This window comes from Pelobates fuscus, chromosome 3 (genome assembly GCF_036172605.1).
Source record: "Pelobates fuscus isolate aPelFus1 chromosome 3, aPelFus1.pri, whole genome shotgun sequence".
In the NCBI taxonomy this organism is placed as follows: Eukaryota; Metazoa; Chordata; class Amphibia; order Anura; family Pelobatidae; genus Pelobates; species Pelobates fuscus.
Genome location: NC_086319.1, coordinates 78,883,903 through 78,910,110, shown reverse-complemented (window position 1 = coordinate 78,910,110; position 26,208 = coordinate 78,883,903). Strand labels below are relative to the sequence as shown.

Below are 26,208 nucleotides of genomic sequence, written 5' to 3'. Positions count from 1 at the left end.
ATAGCTTGCATTTAAAAAAAAACAAAACTTTTTGGACTGTAATATAATAGCAGTCAGTTTCCTTCACGCGTGTGCGTTTCAGGGTCTGCCCAGTGCCACCACTCACTCACTGGTGTCCCAATAGCTTGCATTTAAAAAAAACTAAACTTTTTGTACTGTAATATAATAGCAGTCCATTTCCTTCACGAGTGTGCATTTCGGGGCCTGCCAGGGCACAGTGTCACACCAGTGCAACTCATATCTGGTGAAACAGTAGTGTACATTTTAAAAAAATTAAATTTGGACTGTAATAGATTGAATAGCAGTTAGTTGTCTGCCAGCGTGTGTGTCAGGCTCACAGCATATACTGTGCCCACTTGCCCAGTGCCACCACTCATATCTGGTGTCACAATAGCTTGCATTTAACAAAAAAAACTTTTTAGACTGTAATATAATAGCAGTCAGTTTCCTTCACTAGTGTGCGTTTCAGGGCCTGCCCAGTGCCACCACTCACTCACTGGTGTCACAATAGCTTGCATTTAAAAAAAAACAAAACTTTTTTGACTGTAATATAATAGCAGTCAGTTTCCTTCACGCGTGTGCGTCTCAGGGCCTGCCCAGTGCCACCACTCTCTCACTGGTGTCACAATAGCTTGCATTTAAAAAAACAAAACTTTTTTGACTGTAATATAATAGCAGTCCGTTTCCTTCACTAGTATGTGTTTCAGGGCCTGCCCAGTGCCACCACTCACTCACTGGTGTCACAATAGCTTGCATTAAAAAAAAAAACAACTTTTTTGACTGTAATATAATAGCAGTCAGTTTCCTTCATGCGTGTGCGTTTCAGGTCCTGCCAGGGCACAGTGTCACACCAGTGCAACTCATATCTGGTGTAACAGTAGTGTACATTTTTTAAAAAATTACATTTTGACTGTAATAGATTGAATAGCAGTTAATTGTCTGCCAGCGTGTGTGTCAGGCTCACAGCGTATACTGTGCCCACTTTCCCAGTGCCACCACTCATATCTGGTGTCACAATAGCTTGCATTTAAAAAAAAACTAAACTTTTTGGACTGTAATATAATAGCAGTCAGTTTAATTCACGAGTGTGCATTTCAGGGCCTGCCCAGTGCCACCACTCACTCATATATGGTGTCCCAATAGCTTGCATTTAAAAAAAACTAAACTTTTTTGACTGTAATATAATAGCAGTTAGTTTCCTTCACGAGTGTGCGTTTCAGGGCTTGCCCAGTGCCACCACTCACTCACTGGTGTCACAATAGCTTGCATTTAAAAAACAAACAAAACTTTTTTGACTGTAATATAATAGCAGTCAGTTTCCTTCACTAGTGTGCGTTTCAGGGCCTGCCCAGTGCCACCACTCACTCACTGGTGTCCCAATAGCTTGCATTTAAAAAAAACTAAACTTTTTGGACTGTAATATAATAGCAGTCAGTTTCCTTCACGAGTGTGCGTTTCAGGGCCTGTCAGGGCACAGTGTCACACCAGTGCCACTCATATCTGTTGTCACAGTAGCTTGCACGCATAGTACCACTAATCGAAAAGAAAATGACAGGCAGAGGCAGGCCACCCCGCAGGGGCCGTCATGGTCATGGTGCTGTGATTCCCTTTGGCCCTAGAATAATGCTCAGTGTTCAGAGGCCATGTACCCTGAACTTGAAAAGTTCTGAGGACATAGTTGACTGGCTAACACAGGACACCCAATCTTCTACAGCTTCCACTCGGAACATTGACGCACCATCCTCCTCCAGCTTAGCTTCGGGCACCTCTCAAGTTACCACTCGCCCGCCTGCCGCCACCAGAAACACTAGCACCACAGCCGCTTCACTTGATCTTTCAGAGGAGTTATTTACACATCAGTTGGAAGAAATGAGTGATGCGCAACCATTATTGCCAGAGGATGTAGATAACAGGGATATGTCTCAGTCAGGCAGCATTACACACGTACGGTGTGATGATGATGATGTTGTACCCGCTGCTGCTTCCTTTGCTGAGTTGTCAGATACAAGTGAAGCGGTTGATGATGACGATGCGTCCGTGGATGTCACGTGGGTGCCCGCTAGAAGAGAAGAAGAACAAGGCGAAAGTTCAGATGGGGAGAAAGAGAGGAGGAGGAGGAGACGAGTTGGAAGCAGGGGGAGGTCGTCGCAAGGAGCTAGTGGCACAGTCAGACAGCATGCATCGGCACCCGGGGTCAGCCAGACAGCACGCCAATCAACGCATGCTGTTGCCACCACCAGAATGCCGTCATTGCAGAGCTCAGCAGTGTGGCATTTTTTTTGTGTGTCTGCCTCTGACAACAGCAATGCCATTTGCAACCTGTGCCAAAAGAAACTGAGTCGTGGGAAGTCCAACACCCACCTAGGTACAACTGCTTTGCGAAGGCACATGATCGCACATCACAAACGCCTATGGGATCAACACATGAGTACAAGCAGCACACAAACTCAAAGCCGCCATCCTCCTCCTGGTCCAGCATCTTCAGCCACGTCAACCACTGCTGTCCTCCTTGCCCCCTCTCAACCATCCGCCCCTCCGTCTCTCGCCTTGAGCAGTTCCTGCTCATCTGCCCACAGTCAGGTGTCTGTCAAGGACATGTTTGAGCGTAAGAAGCCAATGTCACAAAGTCACCCCCTTGCCCGGCGTCTGACAGCTGGCTTGACTGAACTCTTAGCCCGCCAGCTTTTACCATACAAGCTGGAGGAGTCTGAGGCGTTCAAAAAATTTGTAGCTATTGGGACACCGCAGTGGAAGGTACCCGGCCGAAATTTCTTTGCACAAAAGGCAATCCCCAACCTGTACTCGATTGTACAAAAGGAAGTAATGGCATGTCTGGCACACAGTGTTGGGGCAAGGGTCCATCTGATCACTGATACCTGGTCTGCAAAGCATGGTCAGGGCAGGTATATCACCTACACTGCGCATTGGGTAAACCTGCTGACGGCTGCCAAGCATGGAATGCGTGGCTCTGCAGAGGAGTAGGTGACACCGCCACGACTTGCAGGCAGGCCTGCTGCCACCTCCTCTACTCCTCCTACTCCATCCTCTTCCATAACCTCCTCGGCTGAGTCCTCTTCTGCTGCTTGCTCCACATAAACAGCACCCCCCCAGCTCCCCAGGTACTGTTCCACATCCCGGATACGGCAGTGTCACGCCGTCTTGAGGTTGACTTGCCTGAAAGCAGAGAGTCACACCAGACCAGCACTCCTGTCCTCCCTGAACGCACAGGTGGATCAGTGGCTGACTCCGCACCAACTGGAGATCGGCAAAGTGGTTTGTGACAACGGAAGAAATTTGTTGGCGGCATTGCATTTGGGCAAGTTGACACATGTGCCGTGCATGGCACATGTGTTTAATCTGATCGTACAACGCTTTGTGCATAAGTACCCAGGCTTACAGGACGTCCTTAAGCAGGCCAGGAAGGTGTGTGGCCATTTCAGGCGTTCCTACACGGCCATGGCGCACTTTGCAGATATCCAGCGGCGAAACAACATGCCAGTGAGGCGCTTGATTTGCGACAGCCCGACATGTTGGAATTCAACACTCCTAATGTTCGACCGCCTGCTCCAACAAGAAAAAGCCGTTAACGAGTATTTGTATGACCGGGGTGCTAGGACAGCCTCTGCGGAGCTGGGAATTTTTTTGCCACGTTACTGGACGCTCATGCGCAATGCCTGTAGGCTCATGCATCCTTTTGAGGAGGTGACAAACCTAGTCAGTCGCACCGAAGGCACCATCAGCGACATCATACCATTTGTTTTCTTCCCGGAGCGTGCCCTGCGAAGAGTGCTGGATCAGGCCGTAGATGAGCGTGAAGAGGAAGAGGAAGAGTTGTGGTCACCATCACCACCAGAAACAGCCTTATCAGCATCGCTTGCTGGACCTGCGGCAACGCTGGAAGAGGATTGTGAGGAAGAGAAGTCAGAGGAGGAATGTGGCTTTGAGGAGGAGGAGGAAGACCAACCACAACAGGCATCCCAGGGTGCTCGTTGTCACCTATCTGGTACCCGTGGTGTTGTACGTGGCTGGGGGGAAGAACATACCTTCAGAGAGATCACTGAGTATGAGGAACAGGACATGAGTAGCTGGGCATCCAACCTTGTGCAAATGGGGTCTTTCATGCTGTTGTGCCTGTTGAGGGACCCTCGTATAAAAAGGCTGAAGGAGAACGACCTGTACTGGGTGTCCACGCTACTAGACTAGTATAAGCAGAAAGTGCCTGAAATGATACCGAATTACGGCAAGTCGGAAAGGATGCAGCAGTTCCAAAATCAATTAAAAAGTATGCTTTACACAGCGTATAAGGGTGATGTCACAGCACAGCGGGAATCTAACAGGGGAAGAGGTGAAAGTAAACCTCATCCTCCCACTACCACGCCGGCAAGGACAGGACGCGTTACAGATGTGTTGTTGATGGAGGACATGCGGAGCTTTTTAAGTCCTACGCATCACCACAGCCCTTCGGGGTCCACCCTCAGAGAACGACTCGACCGACAGGTAGCAGAATACCTCGCCTTAACTGCAGATATCGACACTCTGAGGAGCGATGAACCTGATTGACTACTGGGTGTGCAGGCTTGACCTGTGGCCTGAGCTATCCCAATTTGCGATAGAACTTCTGGCCTGCCCCGCTTCAAGTGTCCTGTCAGAAAGGACCTTCAGTGCAGCAGGAGGTATTGTCACTGAGAAGAGAAGTCGCCTAGGTCAAAAAAGTCTAGATTACCTCACCTTTATTAAGATGAATGAGGGATGAATCCCGAAGGGACTGACAGTGGGCAATACATTCGACTAAAAAAGGCCTGATGAGGGGGACGTAACAGGGTGTCGCGGCTGCCGGCCCGCCGCGTGATATTTAAATCCCTAGCTCACCCCAGTACCTTGCCCTGTCGTGGTTTCCTGTTCCTGGTTTCCTGAGAGTGCTTTATCATTGTGAATCTGATTTTTCTGGTATCCTGATCTTGGCTTTTCCCTGGTTATTCTGAATTCTGGTTTCCCTGACTTGGCTTGTGTAAACGGTATTGTGTATTTTCTGGCTTCCTTGACCTCGGCTTTCCCTTTGACCATTCTCTGTCTCTAGCGTATTAGTCCAGCCATTCCAAGGTCCGGTTTACGCTCTGTCCTTTTATTTTCCTTTTCTTGCCTATGTATATGTTTACATAGTTTCTGCGTGCTGGACCACACTAGTAGTCATGACATTGGGATTAAACTGATAAGAATAGTACTACTTAACACACCACTCCTATCTAGTGGCACATTAGATTGCACGCGCAGTGCCCCAAATTTGACGTAGGAGGACCGACCAAGCATCTTTTTCCATCTCCCGGTTCCTAAAATCGATGCCTTATATATACGTCCCCTGATAGGGGACGTAACAGGGATTAAACTGATAGGAATAGTACTACTTAACACACCACTCCTATCTGGTGGCACATTAGATTGCACGCGCAGTGCCTCAAATTTGAAGTAGGAGGACCGACCAAGCATCTTTTTCCATCTCCCGGTTCCTAAAATCGATGCCTTATATACACGTCCCCTGATAGGGGACGTAACAGGGATTAAACTGATAGGAATAGTACTACTTAACACACCACTCCTATCTGGTGGCACATTAAATTGCACGCGCAGTGCCCCAAATTTTAAGTAGGAGGACCGACCAAGCATCTTTTTCCATCTCCCGGTTCCTAAAATCGATGCCTTATATACACGTCCCCTGATAGGGGACGTAACAGGGATTAAACTGATAAGAATAGTACTACTTAACACACCACTCCTATCTGGTGGCACATTAGATTGCACACGCAGTGCCCCAAATTTGAAATAGGAGGACCGACCAAGCATCTTTTTCCATCTCCTGGTTCCTAAAATCGATGCCTTATATACACGTCCCCTGACAGGGGACGTAACAGGGATTAAACTGATAGGAATAGTACTACTTAACACAGATATATAGAAAAAGAAATGTACTGTACAATATCCCAAAAGGACCAGAAAACAATGCTAAAACACCCAAAAGTGTACCTCACATACACCAATGTAACATGACAAAAAAGTAAATCTGTACTACACCAACAAGTGACAGTGCAGATTAAAGGGGTAGCAAAACAGATATCATGAAAAAAATACAACCTGTATGTTAAATAACACAAATTCTTCAGGAGATCTAGAATATAAAAAAAAATCACACAATGGTGAAGTATATACAGAAAAGAGTAGTTCAAACCTGGAGGTAGAGAACTTACAAGATCATACTGAAGATCTGCGCCTGTCTCCCTTCCAAAGGGTATAAATATTGAGGACAACGTCTCTCTCAAGGTGAGTATGCAGTGCAGCACAACAGCATATATTCAGAACATCCAATCCTCAAAGTGAAAAAGATATATAGAGCAGTATTGTAACAAAAAGGGGATTTATTGATACAAAATGCACTTACATCAATAGAAGATTAAAACAGCTTGTCTCCACTAGCAAGTGGTACCCAGGAGAAAAGAAGTCCCTCTGTGGTAAAATACACAATAAAAACAATGAAAAGCAAAAGAACATAACATAACACACCTTATAATAACGCAGAGAGAGACAACGCAGAGAGAGGAGTCTGAAGAAAAGGAGTCAGAGGAGGAAGGTGGCTTTGAGGAGGTGGAAGACCAAACACAGCAGGCGTCCCAGGGAGCTTGTTGTCACCTTTCGGGGACCCTTGGTGTTGTACATGGCTGGGTGGAGGAAGAGAGACCTTCAATGACATCAGTGAGGACAAGGAACGGGAAATGGCTAGCTTGGTTTGCAACCTTGTGCAAATGGGGAGTTTGCGGTTGTGCAAATGGACTGTTTGCAGTTGTTTGCGGTGCGTTAAACGGGGAGTTTGGTCTGTCACTGTGAAGCAGGCGTAACCCTTACACTACCTGATCGATACAACATGATACCTGATGTTTTAAAGCACGTTATTCCAAACAATTTAGGAATGTTAGGTGATTTATGCCCTTTATGGATTAAAACCAGACTCTGCATCAACTATGTCATTTTCCATGGGAGTTTTGCCATGGATCCCCCTCCGGCATGCCACAGTCCAGGTGTTAGTCCCCTTGAAACAACTTTTCCATCACTATTGTGGCCAGAAAGAGGCCCTGTGGGTTTTAAAATTCGCCTGCCTATTGAAGTCTATGGCGGTTCGCCCGGTTCCCGAACATTTGCGGAAGTTCGCGTTCGCCGTTCGCGAACCGGAAATTTTATGTTCGCAACATCACTATATGGATATATATATAGATCTATCTACACTTAGTTAGATAGTTACATAGTTAAATAGCTGAAAAGAGACTTGCGTCCATCAAGTTCAGCCTTCCTCACATATGTTTTTGCTGTTGATCCAAAAGAAGGCAAAAAACCTAGTCTGTAGCGCTTCCAATTTTGCAACAAACTAGGAAAAAATAATTCTTGATCCCCAAATAGCAGTCAGATGTCTCTTTGGATCAAGCAGCTATTACCCCACTAATTAGTTATCAAATTAAATTATATGCCTGTATGTTATGTTTTTACAAGTATTTATCCAATTGCAGTTTAAACATATATATGGACTCTGATAAAACCACCTCTTCAGGCAGAGAATTCCATATCCTTATTGCTCTTACTGTAAAAAAAAAAAAACCTTTTCTTTGCCTTAGATGAAATCTCCTTTCTTCCAGCCTAAATGTGTGACCTCGTGTCCTATGTATAGCCCTGTTTAAGAATAGATTTCCAGATAATGGTTTGTACTGGCCCCGAATATATTTGTATAATGTTATCATATACTCTTTGAGTCGCCGTTTTTTCAAACTAAAGAGACCTACATTTTTTAACCTTCGTAACTAAAATGCTCCATTCCTTTTATCAATTTTGTAGCTCGTCTCTGCACTCTTCTATCACTCATTTTATTGAATACTTACTAGATATAAAATACTGAATATCATCATTGATTCCTTTGTCTCCATCAACTGCAGAAACTATCAAAACTTCAGTATTCTGTAAAAAAATGGATACGATAAAGTTTTATTCAGCAAATCTCAAGCTTTACAGTACACATTGACAAGAGTAGATTGATGAAGGGAACAAATGTGATGTCGCAGCCTTGGGAATAGTTCAATGTGCATGTGTGACTTTAAAAAAAAAAAAAAAGTATATTCACTAAATCACTAGTGGACTAATTTGGCAAATGTTAAGCTGATAAGCTATTAGAGATTTAGTTATTTATTTGAATTTACATTTTAACACTCATCAGCTGGACTCTACAGGTTATTCTACCTGTTTGGACCCTGCTTTTAGTTAGGAGAGCTCCTGGGTTTAGTTGAACTAAATAGGCCTGGGACAGGGGACAATGACACAACCAACATACACACTTTTCTTTTCCTTTCTCTTTTTTACATCAGATATTTGTTCTGTCGTTTTTTTTCAAAGGATGAAATGTTTCCATAATTCGGCAGAGACTAATATTATCATATGTTTGCAGAATTTATTTTTAATGTTGATCTAACCTCTTTAAGAGTTTGCATAGTGTTCTGGTACTTAAAATCTTAAATTGATTTATATTTATAAAATCATTCATTCATTTTCTGCAAATCTTGATATTTAAGTATTGTAAAACAGACATTTACAGAGTGTGAATATAGTAAATTGATTATCATCATTCTAAATTTGGGCTTTAATAGTATCGCATTATTGTAATACATAATATAATCAGTTTACCACTACTTTCATACCATACATTCATAATATACATACATACATCATATAGACAAGACAAAATTACATATAGGAGCCTATTTTGATATTCTTCAGAACCCTTTTTACATATGACTGACAGAGAGAGTTTCAGGAGTTAAATGCGTGAAAAAATTAATTCAATACTCAGGGGCAGTACCTATGTCCATTTAGGTTTCTGATTCGATTTTACCAAATTTCAGATATTAAATTTCCTTATTTAAAGGGACTCTATAGTCACCATATAAAAGCAAGAAAGACAGGTCCCCCAGCCTTCCTTCTTGCTTTTATATGTACTTTCATTCATTAAAAAAAAATTTCGAGGTGTTTTTATATTAAAAACTTACCTCCGTTCCAGCGCCGAGCTCCCCGCTAGGCCGCGCCCCCTTTTTCGTCAAAATGACGAAATCGCCGGGCCCAATGGGACGGCTTCGCGCTGCACCAATCGCGTTCTTCATAGAGCGGCATTGAATGCTGCCCTATGAAGAACCTGAGCGCTTTACCGCGCATGTGCGCGGAATGCGCGTTCGCGAGCTGAGCTGTCTCAGCTCGCTTTCTAAAATTATCAATAAGGGGCGGCGGGTGGGGGCCCTGTGCGGCGGGTGGGGGCCCTAAAATTATCAATGAGGGGGGGGGACCTACTGTCCCCCCCCCGGCCCCCACCCCTGTGCGGCGGGTGGGGGCCCTAAAATTCTCAATGAGGGGGGGACCTACTGCCCCCCCCGGCCCCCACCCCTGAGCGGCGGGTGGGGGCCCTAAAATTATCAATGAGGGGGGGACCTACTGTCCCCCCCCGGCCCCCACCCCTGTGCGGCGGGTGGGGGCCCTAAAATTCTCAATGAGGGGGGGGACCTACTGCCCCCCCCTGCCTCCACCCCTGAGCGGCGGGTGGGGGCCCTAAAATTATCAATGAGGGGGGGACCTACTGTCCCCCCCCCAGCCCCCACCCCTGTGCGGCGGGTGGGGGCCCTAAAATTATCAATGAGGGGGGGGGACCTATTGTCCCCCCCGGCCCCCACCCCTGAGCGGTGGGTGGGGGCCCTAAATACAAAGGGGGGGACCCTAGTTAACCCTTCCCCCCCCCCAAAAAAAAAATATCTCCCTACCTACCCCCCTCACCCTAAAAATAATGAGGGGGGACCATTAACTAAAAACCTGTAAAAAAAAGAAAAAATAAGATAAAACTTACCATTAAGATCAACTTACCATTCGATGTTTTCTTTCTTCTAAAATCTTCTTTCTTCAGCCCCAAAAAAGGGCAAATAAAAATCCATAATAACCGACGCAATTAAAAAAAAAAAAAAAAAACGAGCGCAAAAAAAATAATCCATCTTCACCCATGGAGGGCTCCGCGCAGACTGAGCTCCGCAGGGCGGGGGAAGGCTTATAAAGCCTTGCCCCGCCCTGCAATTAGGCTAAGAACACTCTGATTGGTGGGTTTAAGCCAATCAGAGAGCTCTTTGTCATTTTACAAGCGTGGGAAAGTTCTTTGGAATTTTCCCACGCTTGTAAAATGACACAGAGCACTGTGATTGGATGGATTTCAAGCCATCCAATCACAGTGCTCTGTGTCATTTTACAAGCGTGGGAAAGTTCTTTGGAATTTTCCCACGCTTGTAAAATGACACAGAGCACTTGAAATCCATCCAATCACAGTGCTCTGCGTCATTTTACAAGCGTGGGAAAATTCCAAAGAACTTTCCCACGCTTGTAAAATGACAAAGAGCGCTCTGATTGGTTTAAACCCACCAATCAGAGTGTTCTTAGCCTAATTGCAGGGCGGGGCAAGGCTTTATAAGCCTTTCCCACCCTGCGGAGCTCAGTCTGCGCGGAGCCCTCCATGGGTGAAGATGGATTATTTTTTTTGCGCTCGTTTTTTTTTTTTTTTTTTTTTAAATTGCGTCGGTTATTATGGATTTTTATTTGGCCTTTTTTGGGGCTGAAGAAAGAAGATTTTAGAAGAAAGAAAACATCGAATGGTAAGTTTTTTTTTATCTCTTTTTATTTTTATTTTTTTTTACAGGTTTTTAGTTAATGTTCCCCCCTCATTATTTTTAGGGTGAGGGGGCGTAGGTAGGGAGATATTTTTTTTTGGGGGGGGTGGGGGGGAGGGTTAACTAGGGTCCCCCCCTCCTTTGTATTTAGGGCCCCCACCCACCGCTCAGGGGTGGGGGCCGGGGGGGACAGTAGGTCCCCCCCTTATTGATAATTTTAGGGCCCCCACCCGCCGCACAGGGGTGGGGGCCGGGGGGGACAGTAGGTCCCCCCCCTTATTGATCATTTTAGGGCCCCCACCCACCGCTCAGGGGTGGGGGCTGGGGGGGACAATAGGTCCCCCCTTATTGATCATTTTAGGGCCCCCACCCGCCGCACAGGGGTGGGGGCCGGGGGGGGACAGTAGGTCCCCCCCTCATTGATAATTTTAGGGCCCCCACCAGCCGCACAGGGGTGGGGGCCGGGGGGGAACAGTAGGTCCCCCCCTCATTGATAATTTTAGGGCCCCCACCCGCCGCACAGGGGTGGGGGCCGGGGGGGGGACAGTAGGTCCCCCCCCTTATCGATAATTTTAGGGCCCCCACCCGCCGCACAGCGGTGGGGGCCGGGGGGGGGGAAGGAGAGTAGGTCTACCCCCCCCTTCAACCACTATTGTGGACAGTAAGCGTCCCTGTGGGTTCGGGCTTCAGCTGTCAGCTGAAGCTGAAGCTGTCAGCTGAAGCCACGCCCACAGCAGTGCTGACAGGCTATCAGCACACAAAGCGCGTTCACAGTGCTTTGTGTGCTGATAGCCCGTCTGATGCATTCACCCAGAATGCATCGGACGAGAGGCCTTTTTAGGGCCTCTGAACTCGGAAGTCCCTCTGGTGGCCGTCTGATTGACTGCAACAAGAGGTGTTCCAAGCTTCCAATGTAAACACTGCATTTTCTCAGAAAATACAGTGCTTACAAGAAAAAGGCTCCGGGTAGCTGTAGCACTCACCTGAACAACCTCATTAAGCTGAAGTTGTTCAGGTGACTATAGTGTCCCTTTAAGGATATATATGCTACAAATTTGTTCATGAAATATCAATGCTATTTAGAGGATACATTTTATTCCAGTTCATCCAGATGGCTCTATATAAAAGGATCTTATCAGTCATGACATGTGCACAGTCGTCCTTGTCGGCATATGCACAAAACCCCCCACCACATACTTAATTATAATAATGACACTGACACCTGGGTTTTGGCAAAAGTATATCACAGCTTTTATTTATTATTAACATAGAATTATAAAGGTCATTGTCACACAACAGGCCCACGTTGGCCTGCACAGTTTACCACATTATTTACAATTTAACCCCTTGACAATGACCCACCCCAACGTAACATCATAACATAATACACCAACATTGTAACATATTAGCTTAATCTGAAACATGACCATTGCCACCGAAGGGCATCAACCATTGCCACCAAGGGCACCATCCATTGCCACCAAAGGGCACCACCAGTGTAGGGGCATACCGAGACACCCCTACACACTCTGGTTCGGAGCTACCTACGAGCTCGAACCTACCAAACCAGTCCAAAGGCCTACCTATTAGCCCTGAACTCCAAACTGTCCCCCCTCTCACTCTTTTCTCCCCCCAACTTTAGTCTCCATCCCCCGCCGCCGTGACCAAACGGGAAACACCTGAAAGCAAAGGGAGGGTGGGTGGGACAACGAACAGGTAAGTGTAACTTTGGATTAAAAGTGCCGTTAGACCTAAGATGGCCGCTACTTATACCCCCCTAGTAACTCCTCCCTACTCCATGTCCTTAGACCAGCCCCCAACTACTGACAACTAGCTGCCTGCCTCCTGGCAATGTCAAGGCCCATTCCCCTTAGCTGCGCTGCTCCATGGGCTTCATGACATGTGCACAGTCGTCCTTGTCGGCATATGCACAAAACCCCCCACCACATACTTAATTATAATAATGACACTGACACCTGGGTTTTGGCAAAAGTATATCACAGCTTTTATTTATTATTAACATAGAATTATAAAGGTCATTGTCACACAACAGGCCCACGTTGGCCTGCACAATTTACCACATTATTTACAATTTAACCCCTTGACAATGACCCACCCCAACGTAACATCATAACATAATACACCAACATTGTAACATATTAGCTTAATCTGAAACATGACCATTGCCACCGAAGGGCATCAACCATTGCCACCAAGGGCACCATCCATTGCCACCAAAGGGCACCACCAGTGTAGGGGCATACCGAGACACCCCTACACACCCTGGTTCGGAGCTACCTACGAGCTCGAACCTACCAAACCAGTCCAAAGGCCTACCTATTAGCCCTGAACTCCAAACTGTCCCCCCTCTCACTCTTTTCTCCCCCCTTTACTCTCTTTACTTTACTCTCCATCCCCCGCCACAGCTCAGAGCTCGACTCCTCGAGTTCCTGAGCGACACCCCCCCCCCCAGGGAAAAGATCGCCCGCTGGAGGCCCTCCTGGAAACCTAGCAGGAGAAAATCTAAGCCCACGTCTGAGAGGTGAACCCCATCCCGCCTGAAATAGCCTGGCAGCATATCCTCCAACTCTCTGTGCCTAATTACAACCCCCCCCCACTCGCCTCACATATGCCGCCATGATTTTGTTGACCTTACCCTAAATTTTCGCCACCGCGGAGGGGTTCCGCGCGTGCCGCCAATAAAACCTCGGAACCATTTCCGACCACACCACTATAACCCCTGGCACTAACTCCTGCAACTTGTCCACATCCCTCTTCATACTTTCGATCAAAACCTTCTGCGGCAATGACCCCACATCATTGCCTCCTGCATGCAGTACCACAATGTCCGGGACCTGGCCCAACAAAATTTTACGAAATACCTCCCCACAAATAGCATTCCAACCCCAACCCCGGTATCCAAACCACCGGAGCTGCACCACGGAGCTTGGAAAGCCCAGCTGTAGACCCCGATGTCGAACTGCAGCTCTCCGATGTGCCCAGTAAATATATGAGTGGCCAACCACCCATGCCGTCCAACCTGTAAAACATAAAACACAATTCCAACCATGACACAACATTAACATAACAAACCCCTCTGAACCACCCATAGGCCTCACACCAACTTGTCTGGCCTAACATACGACCTGAACCGCAGGGACTCCCACCTGCCGATCCTTTTCACCCTATCATCACCCAACCCCAGCCTCGCCGCTTCCGTAGCCGCACCAATCCTGAAGGAATGGGTCCCAAACTGCCTTGGGTCCACTCCCAACTTGTCCAAAACCTTCCGCATCACCTTGAGGAACTGGAACTTCGACAGTGAAGAACCATCCTCGTGTCGAAAATATGAACCTCCGGCCGCCGCCCGGACTCCGTGGAAGGCCGTGGCGCACTTGACCGGGCACGTGCCCCCACCTGGGAGCTCCCGCAGCGTAACCAAGGTCCCCTTCCCCATCATGTCCGTTTTGGACCGCCTCAAATTAATCACCACCTTGTCACTCCACACCTCCACATCCGCTGCCTGAAGCCCCCCCGCCCCTTGGCGGTTGCTGCTGACCAGCTCGCTGATCCGAAACGCCCCGAAAAAGGCGAAACTAAAAACCACAGAGAACAACTGAACTTCGTAACTCGAAAAACACACACCGGGCAAGGCCCCCACAATCCGTTGCAGCAACTCAAACGACACCGGCCTCCTGGAGTCCACCGACACTTTCCCCCTCCTTAGCCCTTTCAGCGCCTGCCTCACCAGAAAGTGTTTTGTGGCGTCCTCCCAACCATTGAATTTAAACAGGAAAGCTAGCGCCGCCAGCTTTCGCCCTATCACCGCTGCTGAAGACCCTTTGGTAACCGATCTACACACAAGCCACAACAGCGTGTCCAACCGGCCCTCCTGCGAGGGCTGGCCCCCCGACTGTTGCACCAATTCCTCCCATTCCCCCCACACCTTACTGTAAGCCGTCCATGTAGCGGGGGCCAGGGAGTCCCGTATCAGTCCACCAAGCATGATGTCCCGAGCCGCCACATCTCTTCCGGGCAAGACATCCCCTCCTCCTGAGCGCCCGGCGCCGCCTGCCGAAACCTCTCCCACTGCGAACGAGATAACGCATCGGCAATCACATTCAACAGACCGGGCACATGCCGGGCCCTAAAAACAATATTAAAACGCATACACAACAATACAAAACGGCGGAGAAGCCGAACCACCGGGATAGAGGACGCTGACAGCCCATTCACTGCGTCCACCACTGCCATATTGTCCGAAAAGAAAACGACCTTCTTGTCCCTCAACTGCGGACCCCACAGTGACAGTGCTACGACTAGCGGGAATAACTCGAGGAACGCCAAGTTGCGGATCAGCGGGCTGACCCTCCACTCCGTAGGCCAAGTCCCCGCGCACCATTGCCCGGAGAAGAAGGCCCCAAACCCAACGCTACCTGAAGCGTCCGTGAAAAGCTCCAGTTCCTGAGACGAAGCCACCGGCTCCCGAAAAATACCTTCCCATTAAACTCCCGCAAGAATTCACCCCAGACCCCCGGTTCGGCCTTCATGGCCGCCGAGACCCGGATAAGGTGGTGCGGGAACGCCACCCCCGCTGTCGCCCGGGCCAGGAACCTGTTAAATACCCTGCCGACTGGGATCACCCGACAGGCGAAGTTAAGCCGGCCTAGCAGCGACTGAAGCGCCCGGAGCGTGACCTTCTTCGCTCCTCGTACCTCCGCCACTGCCTGACGCAGCGCCACCAACTTATCCTGCGGCAGCCTACACTCCCCTTTGATCGAGTCGATCTCCAAGCCCAAGAAGCTCAAGCACGTCGTAGGACCCACCGTTTTGTCACCCGCCAGAGGGACTCCAATAACATGCGCCACCCATTCCAGAGTCCTCAATCCCCTCCTGCACTCCTCCGAACCGGGAGGCCCGACGCACAGGAAGTCATCCAGGTAATGGACTACCATCCTAGTGCCCGCTTCCAACTTCACCACCCATTCCAGGAACGTGCTAAACTTCTCAAAGTATGCACACGATATCGAGCACCCCATGGGTAAACACAAGTCCACATAGTATGCCCCCTCAAAATGACAACCCAGCAGGTGATGGCACTGCGGATGGATTGGTAAAAGGCGAAAAGCCGCCTCAATGTCCGCCTTAGCCAACAACGCCCCCCGTCCCGCTCGCTGCACCAGACTCACCGCCTGATCGAATGAAGCGTACGAAACCGAACAGAGGGCCTTGTCGATGTCGTCGTTGACCGACGACCCCTTGGGGTAGGACAGGTGATGTATCAGGCGGTACTTGCCGGGCTCCTTCTTAGGAACCACCCCCAACGGTGAAACCCTCAGGTTAGGTAAGGGGGGCTCGCTGAACGGCCCCGCTACCCTGCCCAACTCCACCTCCTTAAGCAATTTTTCCCTAACCACCCCCGGAAATTCCCCGGCCGACTTCAGATTGCGAAGCCGCGGCACCCCGTCCCGATCCCGAAACGGTATTACAAACCCCTTGGAAAACCCCTCTTCCAACAACCCAGCATCCGCCCTGTTAGCGTACTGCTTTAGCCAGGGCAGCATCGCGCCGACTTTCACTGGCGTTGCTCCCAGCGGCAGGGGACGCGGCCGAACCTCCGCCCGCTGCAGGGGCTGACTTCCCCTTCTTAAAGCATCTGTGGAGGCCGTGAGTTCCTCCGCACCCTGAGCACTCGTGCTTAAAGCGACAGGTGGCCCCCCACTTGCACTGCCCCTCGTTGAATGACCAACAGTAGCCCCGTTTCTGGTTGGCCGACACGGCGGTAGAAGCGCCCGTGCCGGCCCCGGACTGAAAGCGTCCCCCCTTTTTGCGCCATCATCAATTTAATCCAGAGCGGTAGTTCCGTCTGGTCCCACCGCATCCCCGGATTAGCGGGCAGACGCTGCCGAAATTGCTCGTCGTACCGCCACCATGCTAGGCACCCGTACGTCCTATATGCTTCCCAAAACCCCGTCCAGGTAACAGAAGAGCTGCGAACAGCGCTCCGCCGCCTTCTCGCCCATCACGCTTGCCAAGATGCAAAAAGCTCTGAGCCAGTTCCCAAACGTTTTGGGAATCTTCCTGTACCTCCGTTTCTTTTCCTCCTCCTCCTTTTTTGCGTCTTTTTTATCCTCCTCCTTGAGGTCAATGTATTCCTCAAGGGGGAGAAGCGAAAAGAGCTCCACAAATTCACCTTTCCAGATCCTCTCCTTCACCTCGGGCTTGAGGTGACAGCCTAAAGGTCCTGCAAATGACACGTGGACGTTCTGTCTCGCCGCCTCCGGGACCCCCCCAAGCAAATTCTCACCCTCGGTCCCTACACCGGAAGCCTCCGCCGCGGGGGTCACGCCCCCGCCTCCGTCTACACCGCCCCCGGCCCCGGAAACCCCCCACTGGACTAGCCCCGAGGACCTTCCCTTGTGGGGCCCAAACCTGACTACAATCCCCTTCCTTCCTCGTCCCCTCACCCCAGGAATCAATCAACTGTCTAATGCCCGCTAACAGCTCCCCCGACTGCTGAAATGACAGTGCCTCACCTTCCGAACCCCTTGCCGCCGAAGGCCGTGGAGTTGTCATCCGGCTCTGTGCGACCTGCCCCAAGCGTTCAGCTGCTCCGGGCCGTGGGCCTGTGGCGCTGGGTCTCACCCGGTCCACGGGCGACCTTGACGACTCCTGTCCTGCTGCCCGGTCCGCCGGCGACCGTCTGGAAGTCCTCGCTGCGTAGGGTCGCGCCCCCTTGGCGGGTGACCGTCTGCGAGACCTGCAAGGAGAAGAAGACATCTTGGGTAGGCTGGTCGTAGGAACCCTGCCCCGTCCTCCCTCCTCCTGGGACCAGTCACCCAACTCCCTTCTATTCGTCCGCCTTCGAGGGGTAAGAGCCTGCGCCGCAGTCCGCACTCCCTCCGAGGAACTCCCACTCCTGGAACTATCGTCCCGCAGCGTCCGTCCCCTACGCCTGGCGGGGGGCAACCTACGCCGCCCCCGGGTGTGGACCTCCCCGCAGGGGCCCCTGCCGTCCGACTCCGTTCCCCTCCGGTGATCGCTCCGCGACCTGTGTCTCCTAACTGCTTGCGCTCCAGCCCTGCGGGCCTGCCCCTTAGCGGGCGCCGATCTCCAGCGCTATCCCTCGCTGGCGCTATCGTCCGTCATGTCTCCGACTTCCCGACCAGCCTGACTACGCCCCCGGCCTAGTCGCACGGGAGACCCTGGCGAAGCGCTGCGCTCCTGCCCGCTGACTGGGGACCCCCCATGGCGTCTCGCAGTGCTGAATCTGTCCCGTTCCCTCCGAGCCCTAGCAGTCCCCTGCTTACCACCTGCCACCCTACCGTCACCAACCATGCTAGTACCGGGACCCACCCCCGGGGTAGCCCGTGGGCTAGCAACTGAGGGGGCAGTAGCGTTGGAGGGCGACTCACCCGGGCGATTCGCAACCGTGGCTCCTGTTCCTCCAACAGCACTTCCAGCACTCCCAGAACCTGCTGCCAAGCCTGCCGTACCGCTCCTCTTCCGTCCGCTGGCCTGCACCTGCAATGGCCGCTTCCTCGAACTCCTGGCAACATCAGAAACTTCTCCGTCCCTTCCTGTAAAAGAGGACACAAAAACCGAACGTTCGGCAGTTTTGCTGCTTCCACGTTCGGCAGCCGAACGGCCGGCAGTAGAGCTACCTCCACGCTCAACCCCCGAACGTTCGGCAGTGGCCTTGCCTCCCCGTTCGGGAAACGAATGTTCGGCAGTAGTAGCACCTCCACCTTCGTTTCCCGAACGTTCGGCAGTTTCGGCCCATTCGCCAGATCTCCTACCTCCACGTTCATCTCCCAAACGTTCGGCAGTTTCCGTCCGAACAGCGATCCGCCTACCTCCACGTTCGCTCCCCGAACGTTCGGCAGTTTCCGACTCGGTTCCTGAACCCGCGGCCTGCGACTCCGGCCTCGCCTGACGGCCGTTTCGTGCAGCCACACCGCGACGACGCCCGCGGCCGGTTCCACCTGCGGCCTGCCTGCCAACAGCCTCACTGCCGCCCCGACGACCTCTGGAGGGGCTCCTCGGACGCCGGGAAGCTGGAACCACGCTGGGGCTCAGCCTCTGCGGGGGCCTCGTCCTCCTCACCGGCCTCTGACCCTGGGAGCTACCCGATCCGGACGGCAGAGCATCACCAAGACGGTCCCTCAGCCACTCGAGACCCCTCTCCTGCACAGCAGCCCTGACTCCTTCCAGCCAATCTTCCATCTTCCTGACAACCTGCAGAGGAGACAAAAGAAAACAAAGCCACACAAATCCTGCTACAACGAACAGGTAAGTGTAACTTTGGATTAAAAGTGCCGTTAGACCTAAGATGGCCGCTACTTATACCCCCCTAGTAACTCCTCCCTACTCCATGTCCTTAGACCAGCCCCCAACTACTGACAACTAGCTGCCTGCCTCCTGGCAATGTCAAGGCCCATTCCCCTTAGCTGCGCTGCTCTATGGGCTTCATTCTGTAGAACCCTTTTTCCATTGTGCCCTGGTATGCTATTTGACTGATTATATCAGACCAATTAGGCAAAAAAGGTAACTTCCAATTTCTGGCTATTGTAAGTTTACTGCCATAAATATGTGTGTTATTAATGCTCTGTGTTCAACACTACACCTAGGGAAATCTAAATGGAAAATACATGTTTGAGGAGATAGTACTTCCTGTATGCTAAGAGCTTTTAGAATATACTCAATATTCTTCTTCAACCCAGCTAGACCATTACAGTCCCAACACATATCATATAATGTTACCACCGCTCCTGCACATCTCCAGCACGTATCTGAGTAATTATGTTTGAATTTCTTAATTCTGTACGGGGTGAGATACCACCTAAGAGTAATTTTAAAAAGGTTTTGTGTAGACTCAGACTATGCTTGGTTGCTTCATCTAAGTGTTGCTTCTAAGTGTGTGTGTGGTTGGAGATATTCTGGAGAGTTTTACAGAAGCTTCAACTGTCTAAGAGTTGTGCTAAGAGTTCTTTTTTACTGTTACAGGTAAGATTCATCTGTAGGAAAAGGTTACTGACTGCACAAGGTTTGATTTCCTGTTGGTAATTATAAGGCATTTGATTGGATTAGGTAGCTACTTGCTATTGATTGCTATTTAAATTAGCTATTGTTTGCTAATAAGCAGAGGCCTACCCAGGTGTTAAACATTCCTAGTGGGAGGTGATTTTAGGAGTATATAAGGGTAGTTGTCATTAGCTTGGCTAATAGAGCTTGGTTGCTTCATCTAAGTGTTGCTTCTAAGTGTGTGTGTGGTTGGAGATATTCTGGAGAGTTTTACAGAAGCTTCAACTGTCTAAGAGTTGTGCTAAGAGTTCTTTTTTACTGTTACAGGTAAGATTCATCTGTAGGAAAAGGTTACTGACTGCACAAGGTTTGATTTCCTGTTGGTAATTATAAGGCATTTGATTGGATTAGGTAGCTACTTGCTATTGATTGCTATTTAAATTAGCTATTGTTTGCTAATAAGCAGAGGCCTACCCAGGTGTTAAACATTCCTAGTGGGAGGTGATTTTAGGAGTATATAAGGGTAGTTGTCATTAGCTTGGCTAATAGAGCTTGGTTGCTTCATCTAAGTGTTGCTTCTAAGTGTGTGTGTGGTTGGAGATATTCTGGAGAGTTTTACAGAAGCTTCAACTGTCTAAGAGTTGTGCTAAGAGTTCTTTTTTACTGTTACAGGTAAGATTCATCTGTAGGAAAAGGTTACTGACTGCACAAGGTTTGATTTCCTGTTGGTAATTATAAGGCATTTGATTGGATTAGGTAGCTACTTGCTATTGATTGCTATTTAAATTAGCTATTGTTTGCTAATAAGCAGAGGCCTACCCAGGTGTTAAACATTCCTAGTGGGAGGTGATTTTAGGAGTATATAAGGGTAGTTGTCATTAGCTTGGCTAATAGAGCTTGGTTGCTTCATCTAAGTGTTGCTTCTAAGTGTGTGTGTGTTTGGAGATATTCTGGAGAGTGTTGCTTCTAAGTGTGTGTGTGGTTGGAGATATTCTGGAGATAATCTGGAGGTAATCCGAGGTATTCAGGAGGATAAATAAAAAGTTAAGGTTTGTTTGATTTAAATTATTCACCTCATTGGAATGGCAGACTTAGTTCAGTGTAATAGTTGCTTTGCATTTGTTTCACGTTCCACTCTTTGGAGGTTTGGTTGTTGTCTAATCTGTAGACAGTTCTCTATTTTGCGGCAGGAGATTGTATTTTTGAAGTCTGAGATTTGTAAATTATCTGGTAAACAAACTCCGGCTGGAACTGCTGCAAAGCCACTGCCGCAGAGACATACTAGGAATGGCAGATGGATTACTGTAGGATCTGGTAGACTTGGAGTTGTGGATAAAAGACATATTGCACAGTCTGTTGCTCTACATAATTCATTTTCTGCACTTTCAGAGTGTAGTGGTGTCGTGGAGAGAGTCGCTGAGGCTAGTGGTGTTGTGCAGAGAGGCACTGAGGCTAGTGGTGTTGTGCAGAGAGGCACTGAGGCTAGTGGTGTTGTGCAGAGAGGCACTGAGGCTAGTGGTGTTGTGCAGAGAGGCACTGAGGCTAGTGGTGTTGTGCAGAGAGGCACTGAGGCTAGTGGTGTTGTGCAGAGAGGCACTGAGGCTAGTGGTGTTGTGCAGAGAGGCACTGAGGCTAGTGGTGTTGTGCAGAGAGGCACTGAGGCTAGTGGTGTTGTGCAGAGAGGCACTGAGGCTAGTGGTGTTGTGCAGAGAGGCACTGAGGCTAGTGGTGTTGTGAAGAGAGGCACTGAGGCTAGTGGTGTTGTGAAGAGAGGCATTGAGGCTAGTGGTGTTGTGCAGAGAGGCACTGAGGCTAGTGGTGTTGTGCAGAGAGGCTTGAAGACTATGGTGAGGCTTAATAGAAAGCAGTTGTTGGTGGGGGATTCCATCATAAGAGGTGTGGAGATGGACAATGGTGGTCTTGTGAGGTGTCTTCCCGGAGCTACTGCTCACAGAGACAGGAGACGTATCTGTAATATTGTTAAGCAAGCAAAGCAGGAAGGGGAATTGGATGTACTTGTCCATTTAGGGACAAATGACTTGGCTTGCAATGAGGTTTCAGAGGTTAAGCAAGTTTTTAGTGTTTTTGCCAATGATATACGGCAGGTTGCTTCCACATTGTCATTCTCTGAAGTTCTGCCTGTGCATAACACTCAGAATGACAGGCGGATGCGTATTAGGGACTTTAACTTGTGGCTTGGTGAATGGTGTCGGGAGCAAGGATTTGGCTTTATTTCTCATGGTAGCTCTGTTTGGAATGGAAATAAACTGTACAAAAAAGATGGTTTGCATCTTTCTCAAAAGGGAACAAATGTTCTCAGTGAGCAGTTCAGAGGTTTTGCTAGGATGTATTTAAACTAGGAGGGGGGGGCAAAAGGGTGATAAAACATCAATCCAATTGTCCCCCAAAACAAGGACAGAAGGTGCCTGTAGCAAGTGTGTTAAAAAATGATAAGCTTAGAGTCATGTCTACAAATGCTCGCAGTTTAGGGAATAAGATCCATGAACTTGTGGCAATAATGGCAACTGATAGTGTAGATTTAGTCGCTGTTACTGAGACATGGTATAATGAGAAAAATGACTGGGACATAGCAATACCAGGGTACTCTTTATATAGAAAAGACAGAGAAGGCAAGAAAGGGGGAGGGGTGGCCCTGTATGTAAAGAATAGCATAAAATCTAGCCTAATAAAGGTTAGTGAGGCGAACATAGAGTCAGTTTGGGTTACGTTAGAATTTGGTAATCACACAGTAACTCGTGTAGGTGTGATTTATAGGCCCCCAGGACAAATTGAAGAGTTAGATAATCTACTAGTTGAAGAAATAGCTAAAATGACAATGAAGGGGGAAGTTATCATCATGGGTGACTTTAATCTTCCTGATGTAAATTGGAAAACAAAAATAGCTACTTGTGCCAGGAGCACACATATTCTAAACTCCCTACTGGGATTGTCTCTAAAACAAGTCGTTGAGGAGCCAACTCGTAAAGAGGCCATACTAGATTTAGTGTTAACAAATGGAGATTTGGTATCAGATATTACTGTAGGTGAAAGTTTAGGATCCAGTGATCATCAGTCAGTGTGGTTTAATATAAGAACAGTGACTGAGTCACACCACACAAAAACAAAAGTTTTAGACTTTAGAAAAACAGACTTTTCCAAAATTAGAATATGTGTAAAGGAGTCATTATCAGACTGGAGCAATTTAAATGGAGTCCAAAAGAAATGGGATTATTTAAAAGTTGCACTACTGAAGGCAACAGAAAATTGCATTAGGCTTGTCAGTAAAAGCAAAAAATTCAAGAAACCACTGTGGTACTCCACAGATGTAGCCAAAATAGTAAAAAACAAAAAGTTAGCATTTAGTAATTATAAAAAAACCCAGAGTGAGGAAGACAGAATGACCTATAAGATTAGGCAGAAAGAGGCTAAGCAAGTTATAAGAGCTTCCAAATCACACACAGAAGAGAAAATAGCACAGTCAGTAAAAAAGGGGGACAAAACCTTTTTTAGATACATAAATGAGAAAAGAAAAGTAAAACAAGGATTAGTTAGATTAAAAACAAAAGAAGGAAGGTATGTAGATGAGGATAAAGGTCTAGCTGACTGCCTCAATGAATATTTTTGTTCGGTATTTACAGATGAAAATGAAGGAAAGGGACCTCAGTTAAGAAAAAGGATAAATGAGTCATTTATTACACGTGAGTTTACAGAGGAAGAGGTTCTATTTCAACTGTCAAAAGTAAAGACAAATAAGTCAATGGGACCTGATGGAATACACCCAAAGCTATTAAAAGAGCTTAGTGGTGTACTAGCAAAACCATTAACAGATTTATTTAACCAATCATTGATAACAGGAGTAGTCCCAGAAGATTGGAAGTTAGCGAATGTTGTGCCCATTCACAAGAAAGGTAATAGGGAGGAGTCGGGCAACTATAGGCCAGTAAGCCTAACTTCAGTAGTGGGGAAAGTGATGGAAACCATGTTAAAGGATAGGATTGTTGAACATCTAAAAACACATGGATTTCAAGATCAGAGACAACATGGGTTTACTTCAGGGAGATCATGCCAAACTAATCTTATTGATTTTTTTTGATTGGGTAACTAAAATTATAGATCAGGGTGGTGCAGTAGACATTGCTTACCTCGATTTCAGCAAGGCTTTTGACACTGTTGCACATAGAAGGCTTATCAACAAACTACAATCTTTGAGTTTGGATTCCAATATTGTTGAATGGGTAAGGCAGTGGCTGAGTGACAGGCAACAGAGGGTTGTAGTCAATGGAGTATATTCGAAGCTTGGGCTTGTCACCAGTGGGGTACCTCAGGGATCTGTACTTGGACCCATTCTCTTTAATATTTTTATTAGTGATATTGCAGAAGGTCTTGATGGTAAGGTGTGTCTTTTTGCGGATGATACTAAGATATGTAACAGGGTTGATGTTCCAGGAGGGATAAGCCAAATGGAAAATGATTTAGGTAAACTAGAAAAATGGTCAGAGTTGTGGCAACTGACATTTAATGTGGATAAGTGCAAGATAATGCATCTTGGACGTAAAAACCCAAGGGCAGAGTACAGAATATTTGATAGAGTCCTAACCTCAACATCTGAGGAAAGGGATTTAGGGGTGATTATTTCTGATGACTTAAAGGTAGGCAGACAATGTAATAGAGCAGCAGGAAATGCTAGCAGAATGCTTGGTTGTATAGGGAGAGGTATTAGCAGTAGAAAGAGGGAAGTGCTCATGCCATTGTACAGAACACTGGTGAGACCTCACTTGGAGTACTGTACACAGTACTGGAGACCCTATCTTCAGAAGGATATTGATACCTTAGAGAGAGTTCAAAGAAGGGCTACTAAACTGGTTCATGGATTGCAGGATAAAACTTACCAGGAAAGGTTAAAGGATCTTAACATGTATAGCATGGAGGAAAGACGAGACAGGGGGGATATGATAGAAACATTTAAATACATAAAGGGAATCAACACAGTAAAGGATGAGACTATATTTAAAAGAAGAAAAACTACCACAACAAGAGGACATAATCTTAAATTAGAGGGACAAAGGTTTAAAAATAATATCAGGAAGTATTACTTTACTGAGAGGGTAGTGGATGCATGGAATAGCCTTCCAGCTGAAGTGGTAGAGGTTAACACAGTAAAGGAGTTTAAGCATGCGTGGGATAGGCATAAGGCTATCCTAACTATAAGATAAGGCCAGGGACTAATGAAAGTATTTAGAAAACTGGGCAGACTAGATGGGCCGAATGGTTCTTATCTGTCGTCACATTCTATGTTTCTATGTTTCTATGCGTAATTTTCTTAACTTGTGTTAAAGAGTGCCCCCATTCATCAAGTGGGAAAGCTTTATTTAGGTCTCTTTCCGATTTATTTATCGATGGGGGGTTTTCTGTGTCTAAAGACAATTTTAACACTTGAGAGGTTCTAGAAATAAGTTTTTTTTGTATGATGTTTATTAATAAGATTTTTAAAGTTGGAATGCTCTTTAATCTGCAGATGCTTAATTACGTGTTGAATTTTATAACATGACAGGAGGCTTCGTATTTGCTTAAGTCTCTCTTTACTAGAACTCCACAGCAGCACAGAAAAAACAACCAATCAGAAAAAAGTTAGGTACTATACAACTCCCCTCCCCATGCATCATTTCCTCTTTGCTGCTCTGCAGTCAGTACAGGTCAGAGTACCACTGCCTCCTGCTTATAGTGGGTGGCTTTGGGGTTTTATTGCTTATATTCAGTCTTTTAGCCTTATAAATGCAGTATTGTTGTAATCCTTAGGGGATTTTATTCTTATATGCAGTATGTTATATCCTTGTGGGATTCTATTCTTATTATGCAGTATGTTCTATCCATGTGGGATTGTATTCATGTAAATGCAATATTTTTATCCTTATGGCATTCTATGTTTATAATGCAGTATGTTTTATCCTTCTGGCATTTTATTTTTATATACAGTAGGTTTTATCCTTATGGCATTTTATTTTTATATACAGTAGGTTTTATCCTTATGGCATTTTATTTTTATAATGCAGTATGTTTTATCCTTATGGCATTTTATTTTATAATGCAGTATGTTTTATCCTTCTGGCATTTTATTTTTATATACAGTAGGTTTTATCCTTATGGCATTTTATTTTTATATACAGTAGGTTTTATCCTTATGGCATTTTATTTTTATAATGCAGTATGTTTTATCCTTATGGCATTTTATTTTTATATACAGTGTTTTATCCTTGTGGCATTTTATTTTTTATAATGCAGTGTGTTTTGTGCTTATGGGATTTTTTCCTGTAAATGCAGTAGGTTATAGGCCTTGTGGCATTTTATTTTTTATAATGCAGTGTGTTTTGTGCTTATGGGATTTTTTTCCTGTAAATGCAGTAGGTTATAGGCTTTGTGGCATTTTACTTTTTATAATGCAGTGTGTTTTGTGCTTATGGGATTTTTT

At 47.3% G+C, this 26,208-nt stretch overlaps 1 protein-coding gene across 1 annotated transcript in view; it reads right to left on the bottom strand.

Annotated features, from left to right (window-relative positions):
• The window catches only part of CDHR2 (cadherin related family member 2), a 173,225-nt gene that overhangs the window by 74,600 nt on the left and 72,417 nt on the right, over positions 1 to 26,208 (bottom strand). Inside the window, exon 10 of the mRNA XM_063447280.1 lies at positions 7,914 to 7,989. Coding sequence (XP_063303350.1) covers positions 7,914 to 7,989 — 76 coding nt within the window. The remainder of the gene's footprint in view (positions 1 to 7,913; positions 7,990 to 26,208) is intronic.